Raw genomic sequence first — 20,152 nt, 5'->3', positions numbered from 1 at the left:
ATAAGGAATACATCCATCATACACGTCCTGTCCACTGATATCACCATATCATAAAAGGAATCCCAGCATCTGCTGCCTACTTCACAGTAGCGCATTATCCATTAAAACGCCCTCCCAGCCAAATATCCCAACACATCCATCCCAGCACAGCGAAAGGATATCCAATCCAATTCTCTGTAAGTGCCCATTCCAAGGTATCCATTACCAACCCATCAATCGCAAACGCCAAGAGATACACTAAGAAAGAAAGTGTACTGGTCACGCTCTCTGCATGATCAAGTCATTCGCAGCTGCGTGTAGTAGACAACACAGCCACATGACAATAATAGATGACTCGATTAGTCTTTCGCCTCACTCGTCGTCCACGGCGTCCAAATCAGCTTCATTCGCAATGCTAGCCGAATCCTCCATATTCGCAGCCTGGCCATCACTCCTCAACCGTCTGATAATGGTGGAGTCCGGCTTCAGAACGGTATAAATCGACGGTACAACCGCATATGGAGGATCGGTATTGCACATTGCCTTCAAATGGCAGAGCTGCTTGCCGCCCATCCACCAAACGAAGCTGCTTACGTACAGCCGTAGGGGGTTCCGTGGACGACTGTAATTCGCAAATGCCGCTACAGCAGTTGATGCCTTCAAGAGTTCCCAACCTGATAGCTCAGAGTTCGTTCCTGGCGTGATAGTCAAGGCCTGCGACGCAACTGTTTCCTCGTGAGGTTGGATCTCATGGAAGCGCTCGTACAAATCGCCACAGAATTCCGTAAAGTCCTCTATGGCCTCATCGCCGTCTTTACTGTTTGGGTTACGCTTGCTGCTATGACCACGCTGGAACTTCTTGGTCCATATTTTCTTTAGAACATCGATGTCTGCTTTCAGATCTCCCAGTAGCTTTTCCCATACAGGATCTCGCGTCGCGAGGTCGGCGAATTTGTAGAAGTACGTTGCCAATTCACCATCCCAGTATGGAGGATCTGGGAAGGTCTGATGGAAGCCTTCGAGCGCTTTGTCAATGGTCTTTTCCGCAACATATTTCAGGTGGTCAATGATGTGATCCGCATTTGCAACAGGGTCCTCGGTTTTGTAGCGTGGCTTGCGAGGTTTTATCTTCTTGCCTCTTGCATCCCTTACTTTTGCATCTTTGAAGTAGGTCCAAGCATCTTCATCGAATTCGTATCCCTGTTTTGCCTGATCAACCAGATTACTGAGAAGCTGGCTGAGATACCGAGATGCCTCAGAGTCCACTGTTTTCTCAGTGTAGCACACACTCTCCTTGAAGGATGTGCAGATTCCAAGCAGATTCTGCCGCATGTTGAAATCAAAGCTCTTTTTCAAGAACAATGACACTCCATCCTCAGTGCTCTCGGTATTACCGACCAATTCCTTGTATGTCGTCTTATCCTGTCGAATCAGGCCCTCTTTGACCAGGTTGTAAGCTTCCGGCACCTCTGCTGATGTAAAATCATTGACGATAGTCGGCTCCCAACAAACCCAAGCGATGTCCCCATCGAAGTCTCCTCCGGATAGCTTGTCGGCCAATGAAGGCTTTCCTTTCGTAGAGAATACTATGACATCCTTCAGGCCAACTAGCTCTTGCTTTATGACAGCTTTGACCTTCTGAATATCGCTCACAAAATGAGCTGGCGATCGAGCTACAAGAATCTCGTCCCCATCGAGCGTGGTGCCAGAACACCCGGAGACGTTGTCGATGAATGAGGAGAAATCAATGTATACCTCACCTTCTTCAAGAACTCCCCAGAAATCAGGAACCAAGTACGCATACGTAGATCGTCCGACTGTGATGTTCAATCTTTCCTTGAGCTCGTCTGTTCTGCTCTTGAATGCATCCTTCGCCATTTCTTTCATGAACATAATCCTTCTGGGATCGAACCCAGCATCCAGGAAAACGTTCAGACGCTCCTCGCGAACAACTGGTAAGCCGGCCTTGTAAGCAATGCTCCCTCTTAAATGCTCTTTTAGATTCGGATTTCTGTCTCTGACCCACTTTCGGAAGGACTGAGGGTCATCCATGGCCTCTTGGATTTCCTGCACTTTCAAAGCCAATCCTTCTTCCAAGATATCAGAAATGGCTTTTTTCATGAGCTTTGGATTGTTTGCGCGGTCCATTAGCAGAGGAAGAAATTGTAGATTGAGATCGGCAGATTTCAGCGGCCCAGAAAACTTGAGTACTTCGAAGGTACGGTGACTTGGGGCCTCCCACTCCTTATCGTTACCACCACGTTTTTCCCCTCTGACCCATTTTCGCTGAGATGGATATGTCTCTATCCAAATATCTCCTCCCTTGTCATGGCGATCGACAACCCACAATCCTTTGGCTTCTCCAATTCTACCTTGAAATGCGGTTGGAGTAGAGGACAACCCGAGGTGTTCTTTGATTCTCGTAGCTAGAGCAGTGGACATCCGGCCACAGCCATCATTCATCACATTATTTGGGTCATCTCCATAGATAATATTTTTTGGCATGATCCTAATTTGCTCTGGCTGAAGCACAATAGTCGCCGAATTGCGAGACAAGGCTGTCAACACAGTTAGCGTTAGTCCTGTTTAAAATCTGCCACACCACATACCCAGGGTCGTTCGATTGAAAATTTTCAAGAATGGCTGGGTTTCGTTTTCCTTGTTGATGGGCCGCACACAATCTAGCAACACCGGTATGGACATCTTCGGGTGGCCAATCTTGGGATCTGGATTAGTGATAAGACGATCCTTTTTCACAAATTTAGGACCATCAACTGCGAAAAAGAATATGCGGAATGAACTATCAACAGCTTCAACGTCTTTCATGACAATCATCTGCTTCTTCTTTCTCCTCTCTTTGTCCTTTACCATAAAAGGCTTCCACAGCCATCCTATCAAGGGATGTGTAGAATCCACGAGCCAATTGGTGATGATCATTGGCCCACGGTGACCCAGCGCCTCCAAAGAAGGGGGTATGTGACGGCCCGAAAGTTGTGGCATGAGAACTTCAAAGAATCGATCATGGCCAAAACGACGACCAAGCCGGTGGGAGAAGTCGACCTTGAGTGGCTCCAGCTTGAACTTGAAGAACGTATCGTCATCGTCAGACCTAAATTTCAGTGACCCACCAAACACCACAGCAAGGTATCCTTTATCGTACGACCCGGAGATGCAAGCGGCCCATGCTTCTTTGCTCGATCTTTCTGGAAACACACAATCTCTCAAACATGGCAGGCTTCTCAGAAAACGCCAAAGGGTGTCGTAATCTTCAAGGCTTGATGTAACAGGGGCGTTAAACTCAGATAATGACACCTCGACGTGGAGAAAGACCCTCATGATCTCATAGATAACACATTGGCGTGCAAACATCAAGCATCGGGGTATTTCAGGGAATGTTCCGTTCCCGAAATTGTGTTTCGCCGACAGTCTCTTCGATAATTGGTTCCTTGCTAATGCCGAAGCCTAAAAGATCTTGAGACAGTTCCTCTTCTACAGGACTAGCAGCTCTGGCGACGTCAACCATTTCAATAAGCTCATCTTCCGGGATATCTCCGACTCGAGCTTCAAAGCTGCTCGACTCATAGTTTGAGCTGATGTAATTTTCATCCTGTAAGGTAGTGAATGCGTCTTTCATAACAGGCAGCTCATCCGGTACGGTTTCTTGAGTAGCTGCCCAAGAACTGTTGCCACTTTGCGTGAATACAGCCGATACTTCAGATTCAGTAAAACTAGTGTTAACGCTTCGCGCAAAGCTCGGGTTTGCTTTTCTCGTGGAAGTATTTGTCTCGAAAGGTGGTTTCGGCTCCTGTCTTAGTGGCCGGCCGCGTGGTGGTGCCATATCACTTGAATTTCGTTGTAGTGGTTCCGAATCCGCAACCTTACTCTTTTTTGTGATAGATATATCAGGAAATGACTCCTCCCTAGCACGCTTCTCGCTGCTGACTCTTCTTGGAGTCGGATTGAGGAGGCTCGGGGCCGGAACAGGATCTGCATCGAATTTTCCCTCTGCTTCCCGGATTCTGCGTAGAATAGACTCAGGTGTGCGGCCATGATTTTTATGCCAGCTTGCATTGTGTTCCCTGGAGATATTGTACAAGCATTGTAAAAGAACATTTCTTTCCCTATCATTCACGGGCCTCTTCTGTCGACGCGTCACGGCAGGGATAGTCCCTCTCTCGGCTTTAGGCTTGTTGACCCAGCCGTTATAAAGGATCCTAGCCTTAGACTCGAATTCATTCAAAACCGCTTCGAGGAGGTCTTTATATTGGCAGAATCTGAGCATGCTCACACACTTGCAGTCCAGCGTGCTTTCTCCATCAGCATCCGTGGTTCGTTTGTTGATATCAAGCCCCAGGTCCCAATTACTGCACAGAAAGCTGATGCGAGTAGCGAATACATTGTTGCGTTCGTGATCTACAGTGGCCTTTCGAGTAGGGGTCCCTGGAGGTTCAGGTGCATTTGGTGGCATTACTCTCTTATCTCTTATCCAGGGCACAAATGTCAAAAAGTCGTTTTACGCAATATGGATGTAGCTTGAAAGGTTGATTGGGTTGATTTCAAGATCATGAGATGTCGATGGAATACCGTAGACGGCCGGAGAGGGGTATGCCTCAAGCTTTATCGAGCGTGAGAGTCCGTAAGGCTGACAATGCGCCTCTTGTCGTCCATCAGCCTCGAGGTATTCGCACAAGCACAGAATTTCAAATGTTTATTGCTTCGGTGACTTGAATCGATGGAGATGTTTAGATTATCGGAATGAGCTCGGTGAGGGAAAGGGAGACGCAACGAGTTTAGCAGACGAGGCTGCGGTATGCTGTGGTACGCTAAGGGAATAATCAGCTTGACAATTGGGACAGAAGACAGAGCCATTGGGTGATACTTACCAACGAAAAGTGATCGCAAGACAGAAAACAAAGCGCGCGCAAAAGAAGGGAGAGATCCAAATAGTGGTTGTGCTTGTGAGGGGACTGGGTTGTGTTTGCTTCGAAGAAGATTCGCGGGACGCGGATAAGGCGCGAAGTCACTAGTGCTGCGGCAGGCGGGTTCGGGCCGCCAGGTACAAGTGGGGTTGAAATTAGCGTGGCAGGCACGAGCAGGGTGCCCTGGACTTCCGTTGAGAGCTGCCTTGCCTTGCCTTGCCTTTCGTGTGTCCTGTGTCCTGTTCCTGAGCATCAACGTCAACAACATCAACACCCGAGCCCACTGCCACGCCCGTTTTTGACTCGTCATTTTTAAAACTGGACGCATGATATTTGAGCAGCAAGGCTCGAAACATTCGAACAGCGGTATCATGAAGAGACGCAAGACCACTGAATCGGGGGAAGACAAAAGAGACCCTTAGTATCTTTGGGGGAACCTGTAGTGCATTGCCCTTCTTAAGGTAGCTAGCTGCCCTTGGCGATCTGCTTTACCAGCTCCACTTAAACCGATGTTTGAGGTTAAAGTGTCGCTTCTGATCTTAGGGTCGAGTTAAAGACCTCACTTTGCAATAAGGGTACATTGCTCTTCTACAAATCGATGATCCACAGTTGTTAATAGACCTAATATTTAAACGGCAGACAGTGTCACCACTATAGATCATATCAGCGTGTGGCAAAATATTTGGCCTTTCACTCGAGCCGTAGGCACACATACAAAATCGTCTCAATTGACCCCTGGCGAAAGGTTCTAAGAGATATGCTGCACGAAGGCGGGAACGAGAAGTAGTGGTCCAGCATGTGGGAGTCAGACAACAACATGGATCACCTGTTTACAAGGAAAAGGTCGTCATGTTACCTTCGCGGGAGACAATTCGAAATCTGCTCTACTTGGTCTAACGATCAAAAGCCAAGGGAACAATGATGTACTCCGTTATTGATACACACTCGAGCAGTTCGAAGACAAGGATTAATATGCATGGTACCTGCATTGATATGGATCAGACTGTAAGCTAGAGCTCTGTTGGTGTTTCTAAGCTAAACATGAAATCATGAGCGGACTCGTTCTGCAGTCTGGAAATTGAAGAATACCCCTTCAAAAACGGCGCCTTCCTTAGAAAGCGGGCTGCGAAAGTACGGAAGGAACTTGGCGATCTTCAAAATACTATCATCTACTAGGTCCCTAGACTTTCTTTATAGAACGAAATGGCCAACGAACAAGTAAATGCCGAAACCCCTCCAAGAAAACATAGAGCAAACGACACTCCGTTTAGCGGATCCGAGAGCAACTGAATCCCACCGTGAACGACAAAGGTCAGTGTGGATGCAGCAAACACAACGTCTATTTACCGATTTAGCAAACGTTGCAAGGACAGTGGAAGATGGTAGTATGGAATTCACATACATAACCTTGTTAAGGACGTTGAGGCGAGGCATATTGACAACAGAATCACGGTTGTGATGACATTGGACAAAGTGGTAATATCTGAGAGGTTACTCAACAAGTGGAGTGGGGAACAATCATGTGAAGCTCACAATCTCGAGCTGACCAGCTTTGTCGAGCTGAGATTCTAGGTGACGGCTCATGTTGCTTGGTATCAGAGACAGCCGGACTTGAATATGAGGTTTCTGAACCATTCGCCATCGATATAGTAGCTGATACCGTTCGTAACCTTTGGCTCTGGGTGGCGACGCCAGATGATGTTTTTAGAGAAGAACAGAAGGACAGCTAAAATGGTTTAATGTGAAGGGTGAGATGGGGTGGGGTGATGGCCAGGTGGATCTCTCTTCTTATTAAGGTAACATTATACGATCATTAGGGATGACTGTGGCGCATAGTGGCCCCATAAACTACTGATTTTCCAGTGATTCTTACCAATCCCGAGCCAATTGTTGGAATCAGACCATGACAGTACGACTGCATCATGTCTAAACCCTTCGTAACAAAATCGACCCTTCCGTGGGTGTGCCTCATGGATTTGGCAACGAATGATAGAAAGTGCCAAGGTTTGTTATTAATGAAAGAAACCTGTAGCTCGTCGAGTAAAGAATCGAAAACCCGTAGCCCCCTTCTTAATGCAGAAGGTGCTAAGCTGTGATACTACCTTACCTTACGAGAACTTGGCGGTTCAGTATCATGGTGAAATTAAGCGACATGTTACGAAACCCGCAAGCTCCCATAAGGTAATAAAAGAAACCTGCAACTCATCGGGTCAAGAATCGAAAGCCTGTAACCTTCCTCTGAATGCAGAAGGTGCCAAGTCATTTACTAACAATGTGTCGCGTTTGTAAGCCTAACAACAATTATTCCTTCGGGGCATCAATCATGAAGCTGCTTGTTTTCAAGAATCGTTCTTCAGTACATTCAAATATCATGTTCTTTTACTTCAAGGCTAATTTATTCGGTGAGGCTGCTATTGTTATTTGTACAATACACGCTGGCACATCCTCAACTCAAGAACAATCCTCCCACCATGGACCACCTCTCGAACCTGGTCGCTTGATGAACTGCTCAGCAAGGTCATCTCTCTCTTTGAATTTTTGCTTCCTTTCGTCCACCACCTGCTTCTGTAATTGCGGTATCAAAGCAGGGTCTACGAAAGGACCATGAACCGCCAGTACAAGCTGTAGCGCAAGCGCTTGCAATTTGCTCTCATAATCGGCAATCACCTTCGCCATATCCGAGGAGGGAACTGGACCATGCCAGCGTTGTCCGCCAAAGAACGGGGCATTTACAGGAATCTGTTGATATCTTATCTGTAAGAGGTGGTTACTATACTGTTCCGTGGTCATATAGATATCGCCCGTTCCTTTGGCTAGCAGTTCGTGAGTAACAATGTGGGATCCTCCTAAACATCGGTAACCTTCCAGTTCTATTTGTCCAGGCATGGCATTTTGCTTGAACCGAGCCCAGTTGAATCCCATGGGACAGGTACCCGCGTGGGCTTTGAGTTTCTCTTGAGCCCACTTCTCCTGCTCGACAAGCTCTTTGCCCTTCAACTGAGCGATTTTGGTTTGCTTTTCGGCCATGCTGATATCGTATGTGCTCTTGAAAGCAGTCTTCGCAGCAAAGGCGCTTGAGATCGGCCTGCTAACATATCTTCCACTCTCAACAACGGGCGATTTTGGCTTCTTGCTCTCTTTCTTGGGGTTCTCCTTCCTTGTGCTCTCCTTCTTCTTTTCCTCTTTCTTCTTCTCAGCAGGCTTCTTCTCGATTTTCTTCTCCTTCACAGGCTCGCTGTACGTGCTCACAAACTTGCTGAAGTCGGGTTCATCCGTATAAGTCTCTTCTTCAACGACCTTCCGAACTATCTCTGTTTTGGGCGTCGAGGACTTGTAACTCGAGCTAGACTTCTTGCTCTCATCTCTGAACATCTCACTAGGCAAGACTGATTTGGCTTCCGAGTGGTCGCGAGTGAACATGCTCTTGAAGAGAGAGGTCTTGGGTGCTTTCTCAGCGCCCTTGGAGTGTGGACCTGAGTGGCTGCTGCTTCTTCTCTGCTTCTTCTGTGGTGTGATGGGTGGTCTTCTTCATCATCGGAGGCGTGCTTTGATGGCTTTTTGAACTTGGAGCTTGAGCTGCGGGAGCTCTCACCTGGTGCCATGGTATTTCAGTGCAATAGATTTTGTTCTGATAACTGTTTAGAAGTCGCGGGTCGAGAAAGGGGGACTTTCGAAGTTGCGAACATGTTTGAAGGCTTCAGGGTAATGAAATAAATGTAGGAAAAATGGCGAGTCACGAACTAAATCACTAATCAGTTTCCGGGGTGTTCTTGTCTTCTCGAATAATTCTTATGAAGTCATATCATTCACAGTCTCGTTGAGTAAGGAGAGTCAACATAATGATGTGAATAACGACGCCTGAGCAACAACTCGATCGTAGTCATTACTTGCATACTCGGCCGACTGACTCGTCAAAGATTGGCAACGTCAAAGCTCGGCAAAGTTCTGGCAGAAGACTGTATAGATTCTCAGCTGTACCATAGCACTTGAAATGGACCTAAACAACAGAACGACGACAAGTTCGATCGTCCCATATGTAGAGACTTACAACACCAATTCCCTGATGCCCAGACATCCATAAACTCCATCCCTAGTCCCATGATCATTCATCCATCAATCAACTCTTCTAACCCTTCCCCAAACCTCATCCGGATCCTTCTTCCCTTTGGTTTCCGGAACCTTCCAACTAACAAACACAAAACACACAGCCGCAAATCCAGCGAACACAAAGTAAGCCCAACCCTTCCCACCAAGCCTTTCATTCAAAAATGTGTTCAAGATAGGGAAGAACTGCGCCACGAGGAACGTGGCCACATAGTTAGCTCCTAGTGCCCAGCTCTGTGTGGCTCCAACGGCTTCAGTCCCGACTAGTTCGCTGGCCATCATGAAAGGTACTGGGCCAAGACCAGCAGCGAAGAAAGCTACGAAAAGGAGCACGGAAATCGCAGAGAAGAGCTTGAGTTCCCAGCGAAGAGAGAGGGCCAAACATAGCGACATAGTGCCCATTCCTGAGATGGAAACCAGCAGGCAAGTCTTGCGGCCTATTTTGTCCGCTAGGGGTGCACACGTTATAGTGGTGCAGAGGTTGACCACAGAGATTATGATGGTGAGAAGCGAGGATGTGATTGGTAAAACGCCATGGAGGAGAGATACGGAGTACATCATGATGCTGTTGATTCCGCAAAGTTGCTGAGCACACATGATGCCAATGACGGCGATGATTGCAGGTCTGTAGAACGGGTCTCGCGCGACCTGGAAGAACCCAATATGTGCTGCTGATCTCGAGGATGCCTTGCTGATTGTGGATGGACGTCTCTCTCGAGACTCAGGATCCACTAGTAAGCGCTCTTCCTCTTCCACGTTCTTGTCAACATCCCAATCCTCAATTTCTTCCGCAATAGACGATCCATGGCCACGGATACGTTGTAGAATCCGAACAGCTTGCTGAGGATTTTTATGTGCTGCCAACCACGCTGGACTTTCTGGAACGAAACACAATCCAAGTCCTTGAACTAACCCAATTGCTCCGCCAACGGCCAGTATAACTCTCCACAATGAACCCTTACTGAAATAGTATCCCAAAATCTGCGTAATCAGAATACCGATATTGATCGTAACTTGCGTCATAGATCCAAACAAGCCCCTCTCCTTCGGCGGCGCAACCTCAGATATATAGATGGGCACAATAACTGTTGAAGCTCCTGCACCAATACCAGCCACGAATCGTCCAATAGACATGATAGGTACAGTACTGGCTAGTGTGGTAAGACCAGAACCCAGCACGAAGAATACACTTGTAAGCCTCATAGCTAGCAGCCTACCATAACTCCCAGCTATCGGACCAGAAGTTATAGCGCCAATGAATCCGCCTAGAACGAACATCGAGGACAGGGCTGCGAATTCGGCTTCGTTCATAGGTATGCATTGGGGAAGCTTGGAGTCGGGTTGAGAACCAACGTGGTCCGCGACGGATGTCTTCTTACATGTAATGACATCTTGAGGGGCGTTGAGTTCAGACTGTTTGTGTCAGGAATACGCGCATAGAATGCTTTGGGAAGGAGAAGTAGTTACCAAGTGGTATCCAAATTGGAGGGGTCCCAGAGTGGATATGAAGATTAGATAAACCAGATAAAGCGTAACATCGCGAACACATTGCCTGATGCCGGCGGAAGCCATCTCGAAGTATTGAAAGCGGGTATGGGAGAGCAGTCACATTTCTGTGCAACGCAGGTATATTTGAAGCAGGTGTTGTGGAACGTTGAAGGTACGTTGTTATGTCTTGGACGTTGGCGTGTAGTGTGAGGTCAGCTAGGAATTGTGCATGCTTGTGAAACCAAGATAGTTGTGCACGAGTTATGCAGCTAACCGAGCCTTTCTTAGATATTTTATTATCAATGTCAATAAAGGAATGTCATTTCTAAGAGCAAACTTATAAAGATTACTTTGATTATATCAACGAGCAGGAAGTCTTGAATAACTCAAGTTTACAATGCTCAAACTGAAGACTAAAGATAGTAATAGACCGTCCCGCTTCCCCGCGTCGCAGCAGCGGGCAGGGTGCAAGTGAAGCTCCATTCCAAGTCATTTGTCTCTCCTCTCTTTCTCTCGAGATTCCCAGCAAGTCAACAAAGAACCTAATACAGCTCGAAGAAGCCAGAAATATAACCTACCCTCCGTACTTTCGCTCCAATTCTTGACTATTCTTAAGTTCGTATACGAGAGCAACCATCGATCAAGTCAATGCGGCTGAACTGTCACCTCACGTGAAGCTGGGCCCACACTGCTTTGGCGATGTTTCATCAGCGGTCCACTGCATCAAAGGTACCTCAAGAGCAGTGCGCCGACTCGCATGGGTTTGTCTCGTCCACCCATCTTTATTCTTTCTTTGTTGCGTACATCCAGATCATTCCTTCTCCGTCTCTTCCTCCTCACTCAACCTCCTCGGGATATCTCTTCCCGCCCCGTCCTTGATAACTCCCAAGTTATCATTTCCGCTCGTTGACGTTCCCCCACCACGAGGCTATCAATCAGGCTGAACAATCACCTCCAACAAAATGGCGATGAGACCATCCCTCCTCACCAGAGGCCTCCCAGCCTCTTCAGGGCCAACTGATACTGGCTCTCCAGCTGAGCAGCGCGATGATGCGAAGAAGAATATGTTGAAGGCCATGAGGCCGTTGCCAACACAGCATTACTGGAACGTGTACTTTGACAGGTAAGCTCAGCACAAACGAGTCGACTCCCAAACATCCAAGAAAGTTTGAATATCAAACGACACATGTCTCCCACTCACAGATAGAATTGGGCTGACTCTCGCACTTTAAATCACAGACAACAGAAAGAACAGCCAAAATCTGCAGATGGAACCTACACGGCAACTCTCGAGCAGCTCGGCTCCCAGATCGAGTCTGTCCAGGATTTCTGGCGCTACAACAATAATACGCCCGTGGACCAGATCAAGATGCGCGAGTCCATCTACCTGTTCAAGCAAGGCTTCCAGCCCGTCTGGGAAGATAGGAGGAACATAGATGGTGGCAGCTGGACGTTCAGGGTGCCCAAGGCAAATGGGCCGGATTTCTGGACAAGAGTCCAGCTTATGGCTATTGGGGAGAAGTTGCAGAGCTGTCTTGATACTGGTGAGTTACTCCCCTCATCTTCTACAAAATACAAGAGGAAACGAGAACGGATATGGCATGCTATCAGAAGAATGATTTTCTAACAAATCCAGGCGACCAACTCGCCGGTGTTGGTCTCTCCGTCCGCTTCAACTCCCATCTGATATCAATCTGGCACCGCGCCGGCACCAACCAAAAGTCCATCGACGCCATTCTCGCCACTGTCCTCGAAGAACTCCCCGCTGAGCTGAAGCCAAAGCCAGATAACTATTTCTACAAAAAGCACTCGGATCACGCCGGTTTCAAGGCTCCTGCCCCTGAGTCAACTGGTCCCATCCCTGCTATCCACGCTCCGAAAGCATGATACCCCGAACAAAGCTTATTCAGGAGACATAAAGAAGGAGTCATCATTTGAATGAGGATGAGATGACATCTATATGTTGCTTATGTGTGCAATGCATTTGAATGGGAAATATGGTGTTATGAGTTGCATATGTCGGCGTTATCTTATCCCAATTTTGAATGTCCTTTTCATTACAAAGTATGTAGCCCGAATGGAATGCAATATCGACGGTCTCTATGACCAATTCGTGGTTCCCAAATATCCTCTTCCCAATGCAGATGCAATTACAATCTACCAATGCTCAACTCTGCGTTGACATGGTCAAAAAGAAAGAAAACGCCTTCTAACCTGTACAGAATGGTATCCTTTAACATACAACAACAGAAAATCAAATAAGCAGCGCTGGATGAACGATGGACTCATGCCGCTTTACACTTCACATGTACAATCTTATGGGTGTGATCTGATGGCCCTCCTTCGATGACCACGGCGGTAAGTTTTCCACCGTTGTGACATCCGGTATCGACTCCTATGCTGTACTTCTCTACTTGAAGACCCTGCTTAGAATCGTGTCCATAGATGACGGTTGTACGTTCGTGCTTTGGGAGTTTCTTTTGAAACTTATTCCAGACCTATACGCCATCAGCAACAGCAAATATACTTGAGAGCATGACAAGCTCACCTTTCTCCATTTCGTCCCATCTCTCCCATCACTTGGCACGCCGTGCTTCCCGATGGTCCGCATGTTCATAACCAGGACTGGATCTTGCTTCTCCAGTTTGACTCCAGGTGCCAGGCCAGCATGAACCACGACAACCTCACCCATCGACCCCAGCTTGCCTACTCTCAGTATGACAGGGCATTCTTTAAGCCACTTGATCCGCTTGTGTCCCAACGCCTTGACCAGTGCCCGATCCTTGTAGTCCCCATGGCTAAAGCTCTCCTCCTCGAGCGAATCCTTCTTCTTGTCCTTATCCTCACTAGGCCCTGGTGATCCGGTATCCATATGCTTAGCCTTCATATCAGCATCAGCAAGTATAATCCTGTCCTCATGGTTCCCTCGAATACCCGTCGCACCCATCTCCATCGCCAGGTCCACCACGCCAGGAGAGTCCGGCCCCTTCGAAATCATATCCCCTGCCAAGATCAAATGATCATGCTTCTTATTAAACTTGACCTTGTCCAGCAAAGCCTGCAACTCCTTCTTCATCCCATGCACATCGCCAACGATTATCAAGCGCCCGGAATGCCGGTGTTTGCCTGTCTCGGGGAGGTATGTCGCAGGTAGATCCATGAGTTGGATCATGTCTGATAGGGCTGGATGCTGGCCAAGACCATATTGCTCTGCCACGACTGGCGTCACCTCAGGTGGCTCTGCTGCCTCTTCTTTTGCTTTCGCCTCCATGAATTCCGTACGGCGATAGAAGAAAGTCAAGGATAGCCAAGAGAAAATTCCTATCAGTACAACAAGAATAAACAGCGGCCGTCTCGACCGTGTTCTCTTCGTCGTGGTCGTCGTTGCTGTCTCGGACATAGGGAGTGCTGGAGCCATTATTGGACGGTATTCGAGCGTTGTTTCGCAGGTATCCTCGAAAAAGACAAGATTTTCTGTTCACCGGCAGGCTCGGATTCGCGCGGTGACAGTCAACAGAGTGTATGTCTTTCCGATATTAAATCCCTCCAGATGTATAGTTTCGTAAAATTGACTTCGCTGCTTGGGTCAGCAACGCAGGACAGCGAAACATCCTGAACTTTGCGCGTGACAATCCTTCTTGTCAAGAGATTGACTGTGCTCACGGCACCAGCGGCACTATGACGAAGCCCGCTTGGCGCCAAACTTTATAATTTCTGGGGCCCGCTACGGGCACATCACCTGTAGGGCTGTGACTCCTGCGCCCTGAGTACATGGTTAAAATGGAAGAAGAAGTTTAATTCAAAATATTTGAAAGTCATTCTGCACACAAGATAACGATAACCCAAATGTCCTTATGATTTGCTTCTCATTTTGTGTGACCATGAACTGTTGTCCTACACGAATTAGGGACCTGACCCCTGGAAAATCCCTTGTAGCTCTCGGCAACTTCGCCCGCCAACACGACGACCAGGCGTGGCCTTGCCTCCCCAGCCACATCGCCCAGTGACTTACAGCCTTGACCAGAAATCCAGGCTTCAGCGCAAGTTCCAAGCCTGTGGTTGAACATTTCAACACCTCACCACCTGGCGCGCTCCGCCAACTTTCTTGAACCTCTTTTTTCTTTCCATTTCTTTCTTTTCGTACGAGAATTCCCTTCTGGCAAGCAAAAACAAAACCATGCCTCGCGCAACACGAGAAACCCAGATCTATAGGAAAGATGCAAAGCTCAACCATAACCTACTGACAAAGGAAGAGCGGGAGAGGCTCATAAAGGCAAATTGCCCAATGCCCCGAAGCTTTCAATTGCTAACACCGTATCTAGCCATACCTCCCCTCGCCGCCATCAAGGTCTCCCACGAGACGTGATGGCAATACCGGCATCCCAACAATTCGCATCGACAGCCCCAAAACCCATTCCAGACTCGGCGTCCGCAAATTCCTACGCACCCAACTACATGCCCTTCTTTACGCAATAGTGCACACCATTTTCTCTGTTTATATACGGTTACGGCAGGCGTATCATTCCGTCAAGGACAGAATACTGGCGATTCTGTATTATCACCACCGGACACCAGAGCTTATCCAGAAGGATGTCAAGGGATTGAGCAGGTTACCGAAGCACTTGAGTGTGATATTGAAGCTGGAAGATGGGGGAAGAGGTGGTGCTGGGCTAGAAGCTCTTGTGGATGAGGTTGCGGAGATTTCAGCTTGGTGTGCTTGTGTGGGCATACCCATGCTTTCAATATATGAGAAGACTGGTACATTTTACTACCCTTGAACCGTTGAAATGGAATTAACATATCGCAGGTATCCTCAAGGGTTATGTCCCAGCGACTCATCGAACAATCTCCAGAAAACTATCTTCGTATTTCGGACCTCAACAACCAGCTCTATCATTACGCGCACCTCACATACCATCCATGGAATCAGCCTCCAGCACCCCAACCAGCGAATCTCCCCGATCGCCCGTTCAAACCCTCTCCGTGCTCCTCCTTTCAGCCGAAGACGGACGAGACTCCCTCGTTGATCTCACCAAGACCCTAGCAGAGATGTCACAGCATTCCAAGCTCTCACCGAACGACATCAGCATAGAACTAGTCGACGCCGAGCTATCGGAAAGTGTGATGGGTGAGCCAGAGCTATTGGTTCTTTTCGGACCTACGGTAGAGCTGTCAGGTTACCCACCCTGGCAGATACGTCTCACGGAGATCCTTCATGTGCAGGATAACCAGGGGGTTGGGTATCAGGTGTTTTTGAGGGCGTTGTATAATTTTGCTAATGCTCAGATGAGATTTGGGAGATAGATTAGATCGCTTAGAATATCTCCATCGTCTGTTTTGCTGCTTTTTAGACCACGTCCTCTTTGTTCATTACTATCTTGAGATACCATGGAATAAATTTTGGACGGAGAGTGGAATTACACGACGTCTGTCATTGAACATTGCTCAAATGCACAGTAGCACCATTACACAACGTTCGAGGAGACAGTAACTCATCCCACCTGGTTAAGCAAGTATTGTATACTCTCTATTCCTTTCCTTCTTATTCCCTAAACCACATTCCCGTTTGGATAGATAGAGAAAGCCAGGCGAGTGTAAGTCTGCCAAGTAAACAAACTCGGAGACTGATACTATCAAATCCTCGGACAGCTACAACTATTCCGCTCCATTGCTGCCTTTTGCATGGCCATTATCATACCAGCCCTTATCTCAATTGGCCAGATCATCCCCGCCCCAAAACGCCAAACTCCTAGATTCCATAGCTGTCCCATACTCCATCCCATTTCAGTCCCTCCTCTCAAAACAAATTCCCTCTCCAATCCCCCCTCATTCACCTCCACACCCCCGCCCTCCTCATAATCCCCTCAAACTCATCCCTATCCACCCCCTGCGCAACCCCCGCGCCCCCATTCGCCTCCAGAATCATCCTCCTCAACAACTCATCGTCCACCTCCTCCTTCAGCATACTCGCCACCTTCCTCAGCGTCGACAACGTAATCTTACCATCCCCCTTAACACCAAACATCGCAAACGCCTCGTCGACCTCCTTGTTATGCGAATCGGACGTGCGGGACCGGCTGTGGAATTTCAGGGCGCAGATTGCCACGAAGGAACTGTAGAGGGCGTAGCCGTCGTCGTCGGGGTCGAGGATTCTGGTGAATTCTTCGTTTTCTTTGGTGGTGGGGGGGATGCCGAGGGCTCTGGTACAGAGAGTGTTAATGTCAGTTCAACATTTTGCCTTTGTATGATCTGTAGAAGTGATCGGTGAATCTGGCGGGGTAGAGGGGTGTGGTAAAACATACTTCATAGCTCTCCGCACATCTTGGATTGGGATGACTTTCTCCTTCTCGCCTTTTCTTGTCTGCTGGAATATCAAGAAAGCATCCTTAATTTCTGACTCCTCTGCTGCTGTGATGTTGTGCTCCTTTGCGAGTTTCGAGGGTCGCTGAGGAGTTGTCGATGCCTCGGCCGGCTCTGCAGCGCGGCGTTTTGGTGGCTACATAGCGTCAATTAGTTATGAATATTGAGGATAGAAAAATACTAGAACAATCTTACCATGGTGCAAAACGGGTTGTTGTCGAGCTTGCAAAGTACTGATGAAGCTTGAGGTGGAATTTCTATGACGCGGGACGTTGCCTTGCAGCAAGGCTGAACGCTAGCAATCAATTCACCAACACCTCGATATTCATTCCCAATCCACGCACCACTTCTGCTCCTTCCTTCTGCGTCTTCGATTTCGAACACAGTTTCGTTTCCAAAGTACGAGTAATCATGGCTCCAGCTTTTCTCAATCAAGAAGATGTCAAGGTATTGGAGAATTTGCGACAGAGGATCTTCCAATTGACGAACAATATCGCATCATTGAAGAGCGATGTGATGCGCAGCAATCCTCTTCCACCATGGTAAGTAGAAACATCGCATTATATTGGAGATATCGCCAGGATTTCTAGCTTCACTGCGGTTCAGGAACAACATGTGTTCTACGAATTGCTAGCTAATCCCCTCCCATAGGAACTCCCTTCAAACCTCGGCCTCAATCCTAGCAAGCAACATCGAGACCCTCACATCTCTCATGTCCAAAAATGCCGAGCTGCTAAACAAAACCGTCGTCTACCCATCCACAAATTACCCAGGCCGTACGCAAGAAGGCATCCTTACAGAGCTCCTCCGCAAGAAACTCGAGCCAGGAGTAGAGACCTGGGTAGACGAAGCACGCGCAACACAAGCCAGTGTCGCAGAAACGAAAACAAACGAGAAAGACGAAACCGAACTTCTAGAGTGGGTTAGAGCTTGGATTGGTCCCCGGATCATCAGGTACATCAAGAAGGATCAGGGCAATTACACGCTGGAGGAGCGCAAGCTAGGAAGGGAGAACGTCAACACGGGACTACGTAGGGAATTTCCAGAGGAGGACGAGCCTGATGAGGAGGACGATGAGGAGGAGGAGGATGATGATGATGATGAGGAGATGGAGGATGTCGGCGTTGCAGTCACGTCTGTCCGACGGTCGAGTGTCGGCGAAGTGGAGTTTGGCCTTAGTGAGGTCAAGAAGGTTGACCCTAATGCCAAGATGAGAAATATTGAGGATATCCTGAGGTTTGCTACCACGGGCGTATCAGTGGACCAAGTTGGTCCTCGTCGGTGAATATGCGTCGTCCAAGGGGCGATAATATGACAGACTTGGCATAGCGACATGTTTACCCACCCTGGACACCTTCGCTGTGCACTGCCTTGGTATATTCCATATAAGGCGATATGGACTACAGTATTATGTCAGACGAACATCGCCAGCAATATGGCATAGCCTTTGTTGGCGGCGGGTGGAGTCAACAAGGTCTCCAGAAACTCAGACTTTCAACTTAGGACGCCACCTCGATTCCAGAATCTATTCGCCGAACCTCTTCCTGGAACATGTGGTTGCTGGAATCAATCAAATGCTGTGGCTGCCAACCTTAAAAGCTGTGGCTTCGGACCTTTCTGGTCGTTGGGTGCTCGGGAAGGTGGCCAGTCAGCAGGTGCGCAAGCCCCAAATGAGTTGGCGCAGAGCTGAGGTGAGAAGTGGATGCTACTGGCTTGGATGTGGTGCCCTATGCGGACGGCTCGATACGCTCGCTTCTCGTGAGGAGGTACCTAATATCATTCAGCTATTCCCCTCAATTTTCGGTGTTTGCTTTTGCTTTCTTTATTCTTGTGATTTCTTCTCTGCAAAACTGTACATTGTCAGCAGTCAGTATTACTGCATAGTGCTTACGAGCTGATTATTACTCCTTGCCTCATCGAACCACACTTCACTTGTATATACTTGTCAATCGCCATCATGGAGGCCAGGAACGAGCTTGGGTTTCTTGTCTCCGGGAGATATTACAGCTCTGATTTTGATGTCGCGTCAAAAAGGACTGAATTAAGGCCGCAACCCACGACAGTTTCTCCCTTAGTAGTATCAACTGTCCCAAGCGACAGCATGGGCTCTTCACAATCCTCCCATAAGCAGTCCAAAGAACGTAGGAGCAACGGTCCAAATCTCCTCGACATCCCACTAGAAATTCGTCTTCACATCTACCATTACGTTCTCCTCTCACACCCAATCCACCACGCTCATTTAGCACCTCTCACCCCTCAACCAGACTTCTCAGGTCTCAACACTGCTGAATTCCACACCACCATGATTCGCTCCAACGACAGCTCCTCCACTCCCAAAGAACTCATCACTCGCTCCTTAATCACCCATTCCAGCTCCCTCTCCAACCCAACCACCACCTCAGAACCTCCCACCTCATCTCAACCCAAAAACTCCTACACTTCCACCCTCCTCGCCTCCTCGCCATACCCAACACCTCGAATCCAAGGCCGAATCCCTACAGCCTTACTCGCAAGCAACAAGCAGATCTTCGCCGAGACGTCCCACCTCCCCTGGCACCGCAACACTTTCTCCTTCATCAACTGGTTCTGGAGCGGCATCTACGCCGCGCGGCAATTCTCTAGCAATTTACCCGCATGGCAGAGAGAGTCGATCCGGAATGTAGCTGTAGAGGTCCTAGGGAAGGATCTCTGGGTTGGCGGGATGGAGAGACGTTCTCCTGGTGTGACTGGGACGGGTAGTGGGGATGGGGATGTGAAAGGCACAGGTTTGAGTGGGAAGCAAGAGAGAGGTGTGGGCGAGTGGAGAGAGTTATGCGGACTTTGGGGTGGAGTTCGGAATTTGAAGTTGACGATTAAGGGAGGGCTGTTTGTCGATGCTGGAGTGGCTGGTACTCTCACGAGCGAATCTTCTGGGCAACCCGAGGGCAAAATCTCGATCCTTAATACGGATTGCGAATGGGTATCTCACGGCTTGCAAGAACTTAGCTCGCTCCGCACTCTGGAATTGGAGATCGAAGATACTGACGTGCCATCCGAGACCAAGATGGCTTTTTGCGCTTCTCTGGAGCAGTATCTCAACAATGCGAGTCGAAGAAGTGGTAGAACTGATAGCTGCGCGGGCGATATCCGAGTTGTTCTTGTGGAGAAAACGAAAGTCGTGCAGGATTGCAAGAAAGACAAATTCGTGTATTACGGAGGCGAGCCGGGAGATGAGAGCGTATGGGCTGAGGAGACGTAAGCTTTCTGCATTTTCCTGTCCGTTGGTATCATTTGATATACTGGCGCTGAATCTTCTGGTCATA

At 48.4% G+C, this 20,152-nt stretch overlaps 10 protein-coding genes across 10 annotated transcripts; 4 read left to right on the top strand and 6 right to left on the bottom strand.

Annotated features, from left to right (window-relative positions):
• Positions 1–351: 351 nt before the first annotated feature.
• On the bottom strand, positions 352–3,348 carry ONS95_006481 (uncharacterized protein; the record flags this gene model as incomplete). Its single annotated transcript, XM_058499944.1, has 2 exons — positions 352–2,537; positions 2,589–3,348. The coding sequence occupies 2 exons, from the start codon at positions 3,346–3,348 to the stop codon at positions 352–354; spliced, it is 2,946 nt and encodes a 981-aa protein (XP_058349778.1).
• Positions 3,349–3,364: 16 nt separating this feature from the next.
• Positions 3,365–4,447, bottom strand: ONS95_006480 (uncharacterized protein; the record flags this gene model as incomplete). Its single annotated transcript, XM_058499943.1, has 1 exon — positions 3,365–4,447. The coding sequence occupies one exon, from the start codon at positions 4,445–4,447 to the stop codon at positions 3,365–3,367; it is 1,083 nt and encodes a 360-aa protein (XP_058349777.1).
• Positions 4,448–7,349: 2,902 nt separating this feature from the next.
• Positions 7,350–8,318, bottom strand: ONS95_006479 (uncharacterized protein; the record flags this gene model as incomplete). Its single annotated transcript, XM_058499942.1, has 1 exon — positions 7,350–8,318. The coding sequence occupies one exon, from the start codon at positions 8,316–8,318 to the stop codon at positions 7,350–7,352; it is 969 nt and encodes a 322-aa protein (XP_058349776.1).
• A 693-nt stretch (positions 8,319–9,011) lies between these two features.
• ONS95_006478 (uncharacterized protein) lies at positions 9,012–10,574 on the bottom strand (the record flags this gene model as incomplete). Its single annotated transcript, XM_058499941.1, has 2 exons — positions 9,012–10,415; positions 10,470–10,574. 2 exons carry the CDS (start codon positions 10,572–10,574, stop codon positions 9,012–9,014), a joined length of 1,509 nt encoding a protein of 502 aa, XP_058349775.1.
• Positions 10,575–11,452: 878 nt separating this feature from the next.
• ONS95_006477 (uncharacterized protein) lies at positions 11,453–12,377 on the top strand (the record flags this gene model as incomplete). Its single annotated transcript, XM_058499940.1, has 3 exons — positions 11,453–11,613; positions 11,730–12,034; positions 12,127–12,377. 3 exons carry the CDS (start codon positions 11,453–11,455, stop codon positions 12,375–12,377), a joined length of 717 nt encoding a protein of 238 aa, XP_058349774.1.
• Positions 12,378–12,775: 398 nt separating this feature from the next.
• Positions 12,776–13,908, bottom strand: ONS95_006476 (uncharacterized protein; the record flags this gene model as incomplete). The annotated part of the gene is made up of 2 exons (XM_058499939.1): positions 12,776–12,988; positions 13,039–13,908. 2 exons carry the CDS (start codon positions 13,906–13,908, stop codon positions 12,776–12,778), a joined length of 1,083 nt encoding a protein of 360 aa, XP_058349773.1.
• Positions 13,909–14,667: 759 nt separating this feature from the next.
• On the top strand, positions 14,668–15,794 carry ONS95_006475 (uncharacterized protein; the record flags this gene model as incomplete). Its single annotated transcript, XM_058499938.1, has 3 exons — positions 14,668–14,763; positions 14,813–15,248; positions 15,298–15,794. The coding sequence occupies 3 exons, from the start codon at positions 14,668–14,670 to the stop codon at positions 15,792–15,794; spliced, it is 1,029 nt and encodes a 342-aa protein (XP_058349772.1).
• A 526-nt stretch (positions 15,795–16,320) lies between these two features.
• Positions 16,321–17,048, bottom strand: ONS95_006474 (uncharacterized protein; the record flags this gene model as incomplete). Its single annotated transcript, XM_058499937.1, has 3 exons — positions 16,321–16,690; positions 16,793–16,986; positions 17,046–17,048. 3 exons carry the CDS (start codon positions 17,046–17,048, stop codon positions 16,321–16,323), a joined length of 567 nt encoding a protein of 188 aa, XP_058349771.1.
• A 213-nt stretch (positions 17,049–17,261) lies between these two features.
• MED8 (mediator of RNA polymerase II transcription subunit 8) lies at positions 17,262–18,135 on the top strand (the record flags this gene model as incomplete). Its single annotated transcript, XM_058499936.1, has 2 exons — positions 17,262–17,392; positions 17,502–18,135. 2 exons carry the CDS (start codon positions 17,262–17,264, stop codon positions 18,133–18,135), a joined length of 765 nt encoding a protein of 254 aa, XP_058349770.1.
• Positions 18,136–18,807: 672 nt separating this feature from the next.
• ONS95_006472 (uncharacterized protein) lies at positions 18,808–20,088 on the top strand (the record flags this gene model as incomplete). Its single annotated transcript, XM_058499935.1, has 1 exon — positions 18,808–20,088. The coding sequence occupies one exon, from the start codon at positions 18,808–18,810 to the stop codon at positions 20,086–20,088; it is 1,281 nt and encodes a 426-aa protein (XP_058349769.1).
• Positions 20,089–20,152: the final 64 nt, after the last annotated feature.

Source organism: Cadophora gregata (assembly GCF_030347475.1).
Source record: "Cadophora gregata isolate MNR1 chromosome Unknown scaffold_18, whole genome shotgun sequence".
Classification (NCBI taxonomy): Eukaryota; Fungi; Ascomycota; class Leotiomycetes; order Helotiales; family Ploettnerulaceae; genus Cadophora; species Cadophora gregata.
The sequence above is the reverse complement of the archived record's forward strand: the minus strand, read 5'-3'. Positions and strand labels throughout refer to the sequence as shown.